General features: G+C 44.7%; 1 protein-coding gene across 1 annotated transcript in view; it reads left to right on the plus strand.

Moving 5' to 3' along the window:
• Positions 1-16,242, plus strand: part of ADCY1 (adenylate cyclase 1) — a 226,498-nt gene that overhangs the window by 68,130 nt on the left and 142,126 nt on the right. Inside the window, exons 3-4 of the mRNA XM_075558128.1 lie at positions 5,186-5,304; positions 12,631-12,742. Of these exons, the coding sequence (XP_075414243.1) occupies positions 5,186-5,304; positions 12,631-12,742 (231 nt within the window). The remainder of the gene's footprint in view (positions 1-5,185; positions 5,305-12,630; positions 12,743-16,242) is intronic.

Below are 16,242 nucleotides of genomic sequence, written 5' to 3' on the forward strand. Positions count from 1 at the left end.
AGAAGGGATTGAATTGATGTAGAACGTAACTAATAGTTCAAAAGTGTCAGAAGTAGGATTTGAACCAATGTTGCTATTATTTGAAATGGACTTAATTGCAGTGGGTTTGTTCTCATGAGGGCAGGTCATTGCCACTGCACTGGGATCCCACTTTATACTTGCAGCCTCTTCATGTGTATTTCAATGCAGGGCATGCAGTGATGCGGGTGATGAGAACTTCTGATACTCTGCTGACTTGTGTACTTTACCTCTCTAGACTGATGCACTTATGAGTTAGAAAAATCTGAGGGTAGTTGGTAATCTTGGAAATTAGCTGTCTGGTGAGTGAGTGAAGCCTACAATTGTTTCCTTGTGGTCTCTTAATTAGTTAGCTTTCCTTTGACCATTTCTTTATTTCATCCACCTTTTCAGGTATGTTTGACCTGTGGCAAAACAGTTATGTCAGGTTGCAACTTGGTCTTCTGGTATACTGTGATCCATGGGCTCATGTACACACCTGGCCCATGGCTTTTTTTTTTAAACTGCATCTTGTCCCCAGAGGGACTGACCTCCATCATTCAGGTAGATTTGCACAAGCCCCACTTCCCATGTCTCCTCTGTTGCTGAGACTGTGCTTGCACCACAAAGCCCAGGCCAGGCCAGTAGAGAGTCCAGACATCTAAATTGGAATCTGCACAGTTCTATAATATCTATGTCCTTTGTGACTTTACTTAGAGAATCAGTAGACAGGACAGTCTTATGCAGCATTTCACTGTACATCTGGATTGGACAGGCCTCACTTTAATGTAAAAATGAGGTACAGAACACAGGTGAGGCCAGGCCAGCGTCGGACCTGGGTGTGCACTCTCAAGCCCTAATAGGTATCAAACAGGGCTCAGGCTGACCTGCTTCTTCAAAGATTTACGTAGAAATAGTTGATCTGGGTAAACTGAGAAGATGGGTGTCAGGGGACAGGCGCAGGACTCCCTTTTCAACATGTACCCGAAGGGAACTCCCATGAGAAGGAAATCCTGGGCTCCCTGGAATCTATAGAAACAACAACCTCAAAACCAAGTAGCCCACGTTCCTTCCAAGTTGGACTCTATGGGATGGATGGAGCAAGGGGAGGAAGGAGTGTGCCAGGCACGAGGGGTTTGGCAACATCTGCTGTATGCTATTGGCAGCCTTGGGGCACTTCCTTATCAGGAGCTGTCACGGCTGCTCTACCCCCTCTTTACAACTGAGCTGCAGCCAGAGCAGCTTCTGTGCACTTCCTCATCCCTGCAATGTGCACTGTTGGTGCTCATCCTGGAGCACTCTCTTCCCTGATCCTGCTTCCCCATCCCAGCCACAGGTCCTACCTCGACAGCCTCCAGTGGCCCTGCCCAGACAGCAGACTCCACCAGCTTTTAGGTGTAGAATTCCCCCAAACCCACTCCACATGGAGCTACCTCCTCCTCCCTCCTGTCACTGGTGATCATTGCATCTTCTCCCAAGCATCATTTCATCTCCCCCCTTTCTTTTCTTCCTCTTATGTGCCTACTGCCATGTGTCTCCCTCAAGAAGCACTTTTACATTTTCTCTTCAAACTTCCATGCATCCCTGCTGTGATGGCTTGCTTATCCCCACTGTGAACCCCTACATGCCCATCGCCACATGTCCCCACCCAGGTAGCACTTTCTTATCTTTATGTCTAATTCCCCTGATCCTGTGGTTCTGTGTGCTCCTGTTGTACACCCTTATGTATCCACATCGCGAGTGCATGTATGACCCCACTGTGAACCCAGGCTTACCTGCTGCCTCTACGGACCCGAGCTTCCCCAGGTAAACAACACTTTGTCCTTTTGATTTTCTCACCCTTGTTTTAATTTTAATTCTACTTATTTTTCTAAACACACACACACACACACACACACACTTTTTCTTATTTGATTGCATGTTTACTTACACTTTTGTCTCTCACCACCTACTGTATCTTTCTCTTCTTTTTCTGCATAAAATATATATATTTATGACACATATTAATTTTTACTTCCCCTCTTAAAAATAACTTTTCATTATTTTTGTAAATCTTTTGGTTCTTTCATGTAGCCCTTAACTTAATGTTGTTCTTTTTATTTCTTCTTCTCCCTTCATTTTCCCTGACTTCTCTTGGTCTCTTTTACTCCATTTCCCCGCTGTTTTTTATCTAGTTTCTTTTAATCCTCTCCTACACCACTCCACAAGGCCAACGATCCCCACAGGACCGAACAGCGCACTCACCACTAATCGCTGTACCAGGATTCCATGGAAACAGCAGGCAATCAAAATCTACACAAAAATAACAAGGACAACAAGCCAAGAAACCAGAAAAATGCCTTAGCTCAAAGGATTACTCAGAAGAACGGACCCCGGAATTACCAGAAAGAGAGTCCGAAAGACTGGTGTTAAGTGCCTTTAATGGATGGAGGGAAATTCAGGAAAGCAATGTTAAAAAATGGAAAACATAGAAATCCTCCACCAAATGGGACTCCAGAAGAGAAAAATATTAAGATAATAGAATTAGGCAACTCAATAAGAGACTTGAATAATAAAAGGAAAAATGGAAAACTGAATTAGTGAACCCAAAGACAATTCATTCAACTATAGTCAACAAGAGAAACAGTCAACAACAACAACAACAACAACAACAGCAACAACAAGGAAAGGCCTCTGAAGAAAGAGTCAGAATGACCTGGGGAACTATCAAGAGGGACTACCCATGTCTTACTGGGATCCTGGAACAGGAAGAAACAAAAAGTCATGGGGGGAAACTTCCCCAACATCATAAAAGAAAATAATTATTTAAGAAACCAAGAGAATGCCAAATAGGCTAGATCCCTAAAGAATAGAATTGCAACACATAGTCAAATTCTCCAGTTTTAAGGAACAAGGGAGAACCCTGGAAGCAACTAGGGAAAAAAAGAACAGTTACCTTCAAAGGAAAACCAGTAAGAATGAGCTCAGACTTCTTAGCAGAAACCATGCAGGTAGAAGACACTGGAGTGACATGTAAAATTCTGAAAGGCATATCTGCATAAGACTTCTTTAGACTATTGTGCAGCAAGGATGTTATTTTGAGGGCTAAAGTGCACTTGACCTATGCCATAATATTTTTAATTGCCTCATATGCTGTGTTCATGGATAGGAAGACTTCATAGTGTGAAAATGTCAATATTAACTGAAGCAGCCTATAAAACTAACACATTTCTGATCCAGATCCCGACTTCATTCTTTAAAGAAATAGAAAAAGAATTATCAACTGCATATGGAGAGGGAAGAGGCCCAGGATAGACAAAGAACTTTTCAAAAAGAAAAACAGGATAGGAAACCTCAAAACCTGCCAGACCTCAAAACCTACACAGCCACTGCCTTGTACTGGGACAATAATAGATACATAGGAACAATTAGTCCTCATGACATGGTGTTGCTTGTCTTCACCCAGGAGGAGATCAATGACGATATTAAGTGTCAAAGCCAAGTGTGTTCAAGAAACTAGATAGTGTCAGACTATCATAAAAAATAGTATTTAGGGTCTTGAAAGCTCATCTTTAAAACAAGCAGCCATATAAGTGAGGCATCAACTAAGTCCACATGTAAGAAGCCCACCAGTCTTTGTGGTCCAAGGAGTGTAAACAATAAAATCCAAATCCAAAAGAGGAAATGGCATCAGAGCTTAAATTGCAAACACCCATTTTTCAGAAGGCTGTGGATGACAGTGGAAGCCCCCAATCCATTTGCAAGGTCCTCACATGGATTAAGCCTTTGGTGAATTCCCTGTGAATTCACATTCCCTGGGGATGTGAATAAGTAGCCTTTCTATCAGACAGAGAGCATTGTAAAGTCTATTGTGGCAACTGTACTTAGGTTAAAATGTAAATCTTTATAGTTTGATGTCCTTTGACTTGTTCTAAAGTTTCAATTTTTAATATTTTCTGTGTTCTTTTCAATTGAGATTTTTCTATGTTTTGTTGAGCCATGTCGTTTGTTCTTGTTTGTTGTAGGATTTTCTGTTTATGAAATCCAGTATAGGTAGATTGATAGAGACAGCAACTGGATTGATAATTGCTTAGGGGCATGTCAGGGGAGGGAGGGGGTAGTAGGGAGCTATCAAAAATGAATATGAGCACTGGCAAAACACACAACCCTCCTCTAGTTTTTTAATGCTTTCTCTCTCCCCACTATCATGACCCCAATTTTATCTTACAAATCTGGCTGGACCAGAACATGTACACTGCTACAGATAAGAGCTCACAAGATAGGGAATCCAGGACAGATAAACCCCTCAGGACCAGTAAGGGGAGTGGTGATACTAGGAGGGTAAGAGAAAGGGAGAGGGCGAGGGGGAACTGATCACAATGATTGACGTTTGGCCCCCTCCCATGTGGATGGACGATAGAAAAGTGGGTGAAGGGAAACAGTGGTTGGTATAAGACATGAAAGTAATATTAATAATTTATAAATTTTTGAGGTTTCATGGGGAGGGAGGAAAAAAATGAGCTGATAACAAGGGCTCAAGAAGAAAGAAATTGTTTTGAAAAAGATGATTGCAACATATGTGCAGATTTGCTTGAAAAAATGGATATATGTATGGCTTGTGATAAGAGCTGTAAAAGCCCCAATTAAAAAAATAAAATGAATATGAGAAGAAAATGCTCTGAAATCGATTGTGGTAATGATTGCACAAATCTTAATAAGCTTGAATGATTAAATTGTATAATATATGCAGTATGTGCTAAACAGACTATTTAAAATATAAACTTGTAGTCCATTATTTTTATGAGGGCAAAGGTATGAGACAACAGTGACCAAGAGAAAGCGCCACATTCCCCAGAGTCACTTATCTCTGTCCAAGTCATACTGTATAAGTGAGAGGACCCTTTATATTTTATCGGAGGACGACTACTCTTAGTAAACAGACATTGAATTCTTTTCCTAAGGAAGTCTCTGGGGCGTCTGGTGAGTAAGTAGGCAGGTGGGGTTCAGCACTTTGTGTAGGGAGCAGCGTGAGATGCCATGGGCTTTGAATGGCTTCTCAGGAGGCGAGCGTGGCTCCTGATCAGAGACCCCGGACTGTGGGCACGAGAGATCCGCTGCACAGCGGTGCTACCCCTAAGCTTGTTCCAAGCAGCCAAGGAAGGGCCAACGAGCGACCTTCTGACGTACGTGCCCTTCTCTCTTTGACCAGGAGCGGCTCCTGATGAGTCTTCTGCCCCGCAATGTTGCCATGGAGATGAAGGAGGACTTTCTGAAACCCCCTGAGAGGATTTTCCACAAGATTTATATCCAGAGGCACGACAATGTGAGGTAGGTTGGTCGGGCTTTGGTCCTGTGTTACGGCAGGAGCACTGGGAGGCATCTACCCACAGGGAAGTGGGCCCTGTAGGCGGTGGGCTGGAGCAGGGGGTGCATGCGACATCTCCTGTTACCCATTTTCAATTTCAGCTCTCTGGGCGCTGCTCGGTGGGTGAGAGAGGGGCAGAACTCTGTCCCCGGGTCTAGATCTGGGCAGGGACACTTGGGGCTGGAGATTTGCCCGTGTCAAATTCAAATCGTAGCTATGTTGTCAATGGCTAGGTGGCTCCCGGATAGGTGTTTTCCTGTTCCTTAATGCATTCTTCTTATAAAATCCCTGGAAAGTAGGTATTGTCACTCCCATTTTACAGGTGAGAAAACTGAGCTTTCAGAGTGAGAGAGCTTTCTTAAGACACTCACTCAGATTTACTAGATCCTTTTAAAGATATTATTAACAAGTATGTTTTTCTTAAGCTGTACATTTCTTCATTAAAACTGGTGATTGCTGTAGAGTGTATTAAGCCTTGATGAGTATTACTAGTTTTGGCATCATATTTTACATATATGCACAGTCTTTGCTGGGCATGGTAGTTTTGAAGGACCGGCTAGAGTCAGCTTAGGGAAGTCACTAATCAAACAAAGGGCAACCATGAAACACAGCTGCAGCTGCAATCTTTGGGAAGAGGTTATTAGAATTTGATTTAAAATATCTGACTTTCAACCAGAAAAATATGAGAGTTGCAGAAGAACAACAAATAACCCGATGGAATATGGTTCACACACAGGGAAAACAAACAAACATACAAAAAACAGTCAATAGAAAGTGTCCCCGAGGAAGCTCAAATGTGGAGCATATTAGACAAAAACACATCAGCTGTTTTAAATCTGTTCAACAAGCTGAAGGAAACTGTGTAAAGAACTAAAGAAAACTAGGAGATAAGTATGTCTTATCAAATAGAGATCAATAAATAAATAGAAAGCATACAAAGTCACCAATTCGAAATCTCCCGAATCATAAAGTACAAGAACTTAAATGAGTAGTTCACTGGAGAGTATTAGCTGCATATTTGAGCAGGCAGAGAAATAACCAGTGAGCTTGATGATAGATCAGTAGAGATTGTTCAGTCTGGGGAACAGAAAGAAAAATAAAGATTCGAACCAGAGATGTGTGGGATACTATTAAGTGGACCACGTATAATGGGGTTCTCAAAGGGAAAGAAGACAGAGAAAGGTGCAGAAAGACATTTTGAAGATGTAATGGTCAGACACTTTACAAATGTGATTGACAATATCAATTTACACATAGCTCAATGAACTTCAAGTACAATAAACTGAAGGAGAACCACAGAGACATAAGGAATCTTGAATGCACCCAAACTGACTGATATCCAAAGGATCCTTAATATGATTCATGCCTGAATTCTCATCAGAAACGTGACCACCAGAGAAAGTGGGATAAAGTATCCAAAATCTGGAAATCAGACCATCAAATAAGAATTGTGTTTGCAGACAGAATCAGCGCAGCAGATCCTGCTGGTCCCGCTCCCTGGAGCCGGCTGCTCCTAGCACTGATGGGCTCATCTACTTCTCTCCTTCAGGGATTGGCTGAAAGGTCACCGACCAATCTAAGATAATCCGACAGATCTTCCACATTCGTGTTCTCCGCTTTAGGTTTCTTTAGTGCTATCTTTGGCCACCCTTGAGGTACTCTGAATTTGCTCCCTGTGCCGACGTTCCTTCTTTACCTCTTGTCTAAAATGGGACTCTGTTACTCACTGCTAAATCCTTAGCACCCAGACAATTCCCAGCACACACAGCTGTCAATGATCATATGATTGCGGAGTTAGTGAGTGCATCAATGATAACACTTACAAATTTATTATTAATAATGATGAGCAAGCACAGAGCTCTTAGTAGGTTCAAAGTATTGTTTAAGTGTTTTACATTTTTAATTCATTTTATCCCGCACCCTATGAGATCTGCATTATAGGCTGACCCTGGATTACAATTAAGTTCCATTTCTAAATCTGTCTTTAAGATGAAAATTTTTTCCAAACCAATTTCATTCAAAACCAGATATCATATCAATCCATACATAGTTCAATTACATCAAGTAAAAGAGTACACTGCTACCACAATCAGTTTCAAAACCTTCTCTTCCTTCTTGAACTCCTTGACATCAGCTCCCTTTTATCCGCCCTTTCCCCCTGGCCCCTTCAGGAACCCTTATTCTCCTTGCTGTCACTGTAGTTCATCAGTCCTGGGGTTCATATACAGAAAAACAGAAAAAAACACACACCAGAACCTAAGTTCAAGAGGGTGACCCCCAAGACAAAATGCATCTGACATAAGCTCCAATATGAATCCCTTCCCTCCTCTCTGCCTCCCCCCAAAAGAAAAACCCACCACCACCACCACAACAACAAAAAAACCACAGAAAGTGTTCAAAACCAGATCAGGGCCAACGTCACATCAGAACGGGGATCAACTGACAAATTTTAAACCGTTCAGGTCTACTCGGTAACTGGTTTCTTCCCATTCCTCTCTTATGGATACAGGGTAACCACCAGAGGCTTATTTCCTTTGTCGATCTCACAAATGTATCTCTGTCATCCATAGCCTTCTGCAAACCAGAATCTCACCATTTAGGGTCTGATACTATTCCTCTCTTTGCTGCTGAGTTGTATGACTTACAGTCCTTCAGTGACTGATGATGATGGTGTGCTTCTTCCACGTGGACTTAGTTGACATCTCACATAGATAGCTGCTTGTTTGGAAACAAGCCTTTAAGACCCCAGACACTATTTTTTTATATCATATTTATTTTATTTTTTAATCATTTTATTAGGGGTTCATCCAACTCTTATCACAACCATACATGCATCAATTGTATAAAGCACATTTGTACATTCATTGCCCTCATCATTCTCAAAACATTTGCTCTCTACTTAAGGCCCTGGCATCAGGTCCTCATTTTTTCCCCTCCCTCCCTGCTCCCCTCTCCCTCATGAATCCTTGATAATTTATAAATTATCGTTTTGCCCAGACACGATTTTATCAGATAGCTGGGCACCATCTAATTTTTAAAGATGAATTTGTATATAAGTTGAAACAATTAGGCGTGGTTTGGATCTGACATAAGTTAGAGTTAGTCAAATGTTTATCATTATATTTACAAAGTGTGTAATATACTTACATAGTATGTAATATGTATTTATATGCATTAATCACATTAAAGAAACACTCCTAGACACACTAGATTTTAGTACTATTATTATTTATTTTTTACTATGCCAGATGCATATTTTAGTTTAATAAGCTTGATCAGGGTTGGTTGTAACTACAGGCTCTATGTAAGTTGGATATTTATAACTCGGGGATTTCTTACAGTTATTTCCCCATCCCCACTCTACATAGGAAAGGGCTGGCACACGGAGGCATTAGCTAAATTAGCCAGCATCCCATTTCTGGACATGGGCCACCTGCAGTAGTGTAATAGAGCCCATCCCCTTCCTTTCAGTTCTCCCTGTGACCTTTCCTGAGCAGGCCCCTTGGGTCCTATCTTCCTGGGAGCCTCGTGCTCTACTGCTTACTGCCCGAACGATGACTTTCAACCATCATTGTGTAGTAAGTCTGTACAGTATTTCTCATCTACCTTATTTTGAATCTGCTGTCTTTCTGAATCCTTCCTTCCCTCATCGTCCATGTACATCCCAGGCAAGCTCAAGATTTCCTACGGATCTAGCTTCATCTGTGAAGCTATGTCTTGCCTTCAGAGATGGTGCCGTGGCTACCTGCCACATTTGGACTTCCACACCATTGCTTCGCTGCACTCTATTGAATTGCTTACCTGTCTGTCCTTCCTGTTCGGAACCTCCTGCCCTTGAACCTTTAGTCTCTTGAGGGAAGAAGCCTGGCTTGGGAAAGGCATTTTATAAGTGTTGACTTGTGTAGACGGAGGATCTGAAGTGTCTTGGGGATCAAGCTTTCCGTCAGAAAGTGGAGATCAAAATAGGACAAATACTGGGAGATCTCCTAGCAGAGGTGTGCAGAATTAAGTGAACATTCAGAAATTTAAAAGCCAGTGAATAGAGAAAGGCATACAGATGAATTGTTTTTGTACAGGAGAGAGAGAAGGAAAAGATAGGTTTTTAGAGATATTTATATGCCTGAATTGTATACCCAAGTGGAAGAAAACCACTTAGCTCTATTCTCCACCTCTACCGGTGAAGGTTTTTTCCTCAGCCTCCCAGAATTAATTCATGATATTACCAATGCCCTCCACTCCCAGGCCTCATTCATTCCATTCATTCGTCCATCCACTGGCTTATTCAGAATGTAGGTCTTGAAACTCCCCTTCCTGTGTTGGCCTCTGTGAGATCCGGTCTGCACACTCAGCCCTCCCAGTCTCCTGGAGTCAGCCAGCTTAGGTGGGGATATAGTAGAGCAAGCTGAGCGTGCTCATTGGGCTATTCCAGAAGCTGTCTGAGCATGGAGAGGGTTTGTGGAACATGCGGATGGATGAGGGCCTTGTCAGGGAGAACATGAACATGAATGTGGGCCCCACTTTCTGTATTATTGAAAATGCAGATTTGACTTAAGATGTAATATCAGGAAGCTAGACAGGAGGGAAAACACGTGTCATAAAAGCAATCTACTGAGACCCCACCTCTCTTTATTCGTTTCGAGTCACACGTTTATGGTTAGGGCTCCGGAAGTTTCAGAAGAGTTTGCGGTGCGTTCACAGATCTCCCAGGTTTCTGTGGGAGGTGTTTGGTTGTAAGTGCCCTTATAGCACCTCCAGGAGCAAAGGGCTTCTTCCTCTTCCTGTGCAGTGAGAGTCCTGGAACGAGCAGCCAGTGATTTGGGCAGGGGACCATTCTAGGGCCCTCATAGGTCCTCCTGACTCCCGACCACACTTACCGAGATTTAGGCTGTGGGGATGATTCTTTGTTCACACCTCCAGGGAATTCTGTCCGTTGTTTTTCATGTAAATATCAACACATTCACGTCCAGTCGAGTCTGATTCATGATAACCTCATGTGGTACTAAATAGAATTTTGGCCCACATGATTTTCCTAGCTGTGATCCTTCCAGAAACGGATAAGCAAGGGTTTCTTCCAGCGAGGTCCTGGGTGGGTTTTAAATACTAACGAAACTGTGCCAGGCAGGAAAGTCATCTGGGCATGCTCATGAAATAGTTGAGGCATTCTCTTTCTTGCCTCTGTTGATGCTGCCCCCTCCCCCTCCCTCCAGTAGAACTAGGTAGTTGCCTTAGAGTGTGTTCCGATGCCATGTAGCCCCTGGGCATCAACGTGGAATTGCACCCCATAGGCTTTCAATAGGTGGATTTTTGAAGTAAAATTGAAAAACATTAAAGGATATTATTCAGATAAGGGTGATTTCATTTGTTTAAAAAAAATATCTCTCAAGATTTACATTGTTATTAGGGACCAAATTGGCTCTTTGGTCTCAAAAATCGGTCAACCCCTCCCTGCACTGGACCATGGGTAGTGCAAATGATTTAAGGCACTCGCTTTCTGACTGGCAGTGTGGCAGTTTGAGGCTGCAAAGACGGTCCTGAGAAGAGCAGTCAGGGAATCTCCTGAAAAAGCAATCACTGAAACCCGATGGAGGTCAGTTCTACCCTGACACACGAGTCAGCTCAAGGGCAACTGGTTAGGCCATGAGCTAATCTCCCCCCGTGGCTGTATGGCCCATCCTGTTAGCGTTAGTCTAAATAGTGACTGGCACACAGCAGGGCTTCGGGAAATGCGGATGACTGAACTAGTAGTGAACTTTAAAAGGTGAGTGTAGAGTGAGGAAATCAGAGTGCTGATACAAGCTTGCTGTGATTGGTGTGCGTCCTCAAGTGAATTTTGAGTGATAGTGACTCAATATTCTACATAGTGGAATACGTCTCTAGGGGCCCAAGGCGGTAATCTTCAATGAAACGATTGCCAGGGCCTTTGTCCCAAGGACCAGGATGGCTTCGAAATGCTGATATGTCAATGAACAGTCTCGTTCTTGACTATCACCATCAGGACTGCTTATACACCATCAAATCCCGTTTCTCACTTCCTTGCTGAAGACCATGTGCCCGAGGGGCTGCACCAGGCCATAAGCTTGATGCTGGGCCTGGGGCTGACAACATGCTCTCCTCCTGATTTTAGTAGAACGGCCCCCTTCACGTGAGAAGTACTGAGACAGAGCAGGGGAAAAAGAGGCAGGGGGACAAATTCATAGAAATGTCTAGTTAACCTGATGCAGCAGACGGAAGAGAACACACATTTGATGGCCTCCTCTTTGGGTCATGGAACACAATAACCCTTTTCCTTTCTTGCTTTGGCATCGGTTCATTTCATACACACGTTAGAGGGCTGTGGGCGGAGGTCTAGGTCCCGTTAGAGAAAGCCCGAAAACAACTTGAAAGAAGGTAAGTCAATGACTGAGGATTGTCTGACTGCGTTTTAAGATGCGTTTTAAAGCTCCAACAACGTAAAGACAAAGCCACCTGTGTGGGTTCATCTTTCCTTCTCAAAGAGCATCCTTTAATTTCACCAGACACCACTATAGACAGCGTGGTCTGGGGGAGCTCTGCGGAATGAGTCGTGCGCAGACACAGTGTTAGGAGGAGCCTACATTTTGTGGAAAACAGAAAACAAAGAGTTGCAGTTGAGTCAGCTGTATGTGTCAGAGCAGAACTAACGGCCCCCACAGGGGGTGTGCAATGGCCGTGACCTGTGCTTTTGCCAGGCTTTCTCCCCAGGTGCTGTAGAGTAGATTTAAGCTTCCAAAGCTTTGCTTAGTCGCCAAGGCTTTAACTCTTTGTGCCCTGCAGGTGCATTCCAAAACGTACAGGCTACAGCACAGAGAGTGTGCTTGCTTCCTCCGCACACGGTACACAGTAACCCCGGGTTTCTGGCCCCCTCTACTTTGAGGCACTCACAAACCAGATCCAGTGCCTCGATCCCAATCTCGTCCCTTAGCTGGTGGAAAGGGAAGATGGGAGTATTGGGAGCTTGAAGCTTACCATACTTCCCCCTTGCTGGTCCCCTTCTGAAGCAAGGTCCCCGACAGAGGGCAGGGAGAGGTGGTCCTGCAGAGTGGTGTTGTGGGAGGAAGTCTTAGAGTACCTCTGAGCCTCAGTCTTCTCACCTGCAAAATGAAAACAATGGATCCTTCGTTTTTTGCTTGCTTTGATGAGATGGGTTATTTTGAAGAGATGGAAATGTCTGTCCAATTCTACAACAATAACGAGGGGGCTATTACTGCTGAAATTAGGCGGGTAGTTTCTGTTTGTTGGGGGACAGACCAGCACCCCCTTTCTCTCGACAGCATTCTGTTTGCGGACATTGTGGGCTTCACGGGGCTGGCATCCCAGTGCACGGCCCAGGAGCTGGTGAAACTCCTGAATGAGCTCTTCGGGAAGTTTGACGAGCTAGCCACGGTAAGCACGGTGCTTTTCTCTGTTGGAATTACTTTTGAATTACTTCTGGAATAGCAGTCTGCCAGGTGGGTTCCACACATGTGAGATGGGTGCAGACTGATTTCTAAGCAGTTTTACCCAGCAGGTCTATCAATCACCCATTGTTTTTAGCTTAACTGTTTGCAGATTCATTTCCTTGGACCTGCGCATGACAGTTGCTAGATAAGAAAATGCTTGCCCAAGCGTAGCAGACACACCGCTGCAGAAAAGGCCTTGGAGACTAGCATCCCAACTTTGATGTGGATCTTGGGTGTGTCTTTCACCTTCCCATACTCAACACAGCTATTTCTGGCCCTGAGCATTTTTTTTTGTGGTTCTGAAGTGGACTTGTTCAGGAGCGACAGGCTCTTTGCTGATGGACCGGGTGGGCCTGGAGACAGAGCCTCCTGTCTTTGAAGCTTAGGAAAGCCAGAATGTTCCAAGGTGGAAGGTGAATGGGCATTGATCCCTGTGCACCGCCCTCTCAGGGAAATGGGGACATGCAGAGACAAGAAGGTGCCCTTCCCATCTTCTTCCTCCTGCTGTGCCACCATCTCTCTGGGGGGTGAGGCCTGTGCACCTCATGGCACTTCTGCATGGCACCCTGGTCCCGGGAGCCTGGGGTACTAGTACTGACACTAGTAGTGTGTTTAGAGGCCCCTCTGTTGACAACACAGCAAGGAGCCGACAACAGTGTGGGGGGTGTAGAGGTGGAATTTCTACTCAGACACTGGACACATGTAGGTCCCCAGCTGCTTGTCCTATGTGTGACCAGGTTGTCCAGACTCTTCAACCTATCTCCAATGACACCGAGGCTCCCACTTTTTTATCCCAAGACCAATGTTCTGCTCACAGAAATGGGGAGGAGCAAGCGGAGTGTGCCCTTACACCCTGCCCTGTCTGCCGCTTCTCTGTTATTCTGCAACGTGCGGTTAAAATGAAGCTTCACTTGGCTGTTACAGCTCATGTTCACTTGGGAAACAGCCAGGGGGAACTTTCCATTTAATAGTGAGGGACCCGTGGTAATTGTATGTTGTTAACACGGTCTAGGCTCCACGTTTTAAGCTGTTATTGGAATTATAAGCCCTTGGCCCTGTCTCTGCAGTGCTGATACTCCAAGGAGGTCTGAAATCTGGAATTTTTTTTCTGAAATGCCTGGATTGCAAAACCTGATGACAATCTTTGTCTCAGTTCATGGGAGCACTCATGCGTTTTCCTGAAGAAGCCTTTATATATCGGGTTATGAGGTGGGGTGGATTGGTACTGCTTCAGGCCCCAGTAGGGGTATGTAGGACATATATACCAAATCTAAAATCTTACCCAATCTAACTTTTTTTTTATTGCAATGTGATCCTGCTCTTACAATCTCAAGCAAATGATGTCATTTAATTTTTCATTGAATCCTTTCTTATCCCGTTGTATCTATGGGGAAACTGAGGCACAGAGCAACAGTATTACATGCAGTGATCCAATGTTGCGAATTTGGTATTGCTGGCATTTATACCTGACTTTGAAACTACACTTTTAATGCTAGGCCAGTAAGAGCCCTGGAGAATTCAGGTGAACTTAAGGGGGGTTCAGAAACATGGACCGCTCATTTCCAGGGAGGCACAAGGACCTGGCAGAACATCAGGTATGGCAGCCAGGGCATCTCAGCCTTCAGTGCAGAAACACCGCACTGAGCCTCGGATGATGGCTGGGATGAAGGAAAGAGGTCTCTGCAGGTAGGGGCACTGCTGTGCCAAGACATCTGCCTCCTGGGCCCACTGCCAGTGACGCTAGATGCTGAAGCCTTCAAGATGCCAGGCTGGGCAATGGCTGCTCCTCCTCCATGGCAGACTGGCGGAGTGACTGGATTTTAAAGCTCTCCTGAGACCCATTCCATGTGCTGTTCCTGCCAGGTGGTTTCAATTGGTCATGCTGTGTATGATAAACAAGGGTGACAGTGAGCAAATCCCACTTTTATTGCTAACCTCCTGGTAAGGATTGCATGAGTCCAGTTCCCACCTAGAAAGGGATCCGGTTCTTACCTTCCCACTTCTTTGTCCTCCTGGCCAGCTTCTCCGAGCACCACTCTCTCTCATCCCCAGCCACGTGGGTCTGGGGTAGGAGCACCAGCTGCATACTTGTGCCAAGTGATTCCCTTCACTTCGGACTAACTGGCCCCCATTTTCCCTCATCTCTCGCTAGCCAGGGCTGGTTAATAGCTCACAAGCTAAAGGGCACGGCCCTTCAGATTGCCAAATAGGCAGACCCCAACACCTGCTGAGTCTCACTGCCCCCGTGGTTCCCAAATTCCCTGGAATGACTCATAGAGTTGATGAAGAACCTACCATTATCAATTTGTCATACCCGAAAGGAGACCGATGGAGTGGCACGCAGGGTGAGTTATACCCAGGACTACTAGGCTCTAGGGAGCACGCGGATTCTCACAAGAGCAGATTTTCTCTTCCTCACCACGAAGCTCATCCAAGCCTGTCTCTTCTCTCACTCACTGCCATTGAGTGGCTGCCCACTCATAGCTACCCGAGAGGACAGCACTGCACTGCCCCTGTGAGCGTCCGAGACTATAACGGTTTATGGGAGTAGAAAGCCCCGTCTTTTTCCTGTGGAGAGGCTGGTGGCTTCAAACTGAGGATCTGTGGATTGCAGCCCGATATGTAAGCACTCTGCCGCTGGGGCTTTATAAGCTCATCCATGTGTCCCACTGCCAGTTTCTGGGCGGGCAGGCCGGCTAGCCACATGGTTACCATGGAGTCAAAGATTGTTCAAGGGAAATCCTCTAAAGTCAATTTCCAAAAGCCGCAGGCAAAAAAAAAAGGTACTTAGCAAACAAAAAGGGAACTTAAGGGAACTTAGCGGCTCTCTGGCTGCCTGCGTGCCCTTTGCCATCGTGAATGACACAGTAGCTATCTGGACCAGGAGGTCCCGTGACCTACCGATTACTTCCCCGCAAACAAATGGTCATTGATGTCCTTCACCCTGGGAAAACGACAGTGCCAAGACATAAATTCGTGAAAACCTAGCCAAAATGTACAAGACCACACCAGATGCCATTTTTGTATTTGGATTTAGAACCCATTTGGGCGGTGGCAAGATTATTGGCTTCAGCATGATTGACGATTCCTTGGAATTATGCAAAGAAAAATGAACCTAAACACAGACTTGTAAGACATGGCCTGTATGAGATGAAAAAGACCTCCGGCAGACAGCCCAGGAGCAGGAGGAAGAAAGTCATGGAGAACGCTGGTGCTGGCAAAAAGAAATGACCATCTTAGCAGTGAGATGGAGATCGGATAACAGAAAGACTAACGATTCTACAGCGACTTGATCTACGATGGTTATGTGAATTTTTCAGCAGAGAATTAATAAACTATAATATCTTAAAAAAAAACCACCCAAAATAACAAAGGAATTTAGTGTACTGCACTGTGCTTCACTGAGACAAACAAGCGAGCAAACAGAGCCTGCAGTGGCCACTC

The sequence above is a fragment of the Tenrec ecaudatus genome, chromosome 9 (assembly GCF_050624435.1).
Source record: "Tenrec ecaudatus isolate mTenEca1 chromosome 9, mTenEca1.hap1, whole genome shotgun sequence".
Lineage (NCBI taxonomy): Eukaryota > Metazoa > Chordata > Mammalia > Afrosoricida > Tenrecidae > Tenrec > Tenrec ecaudatus.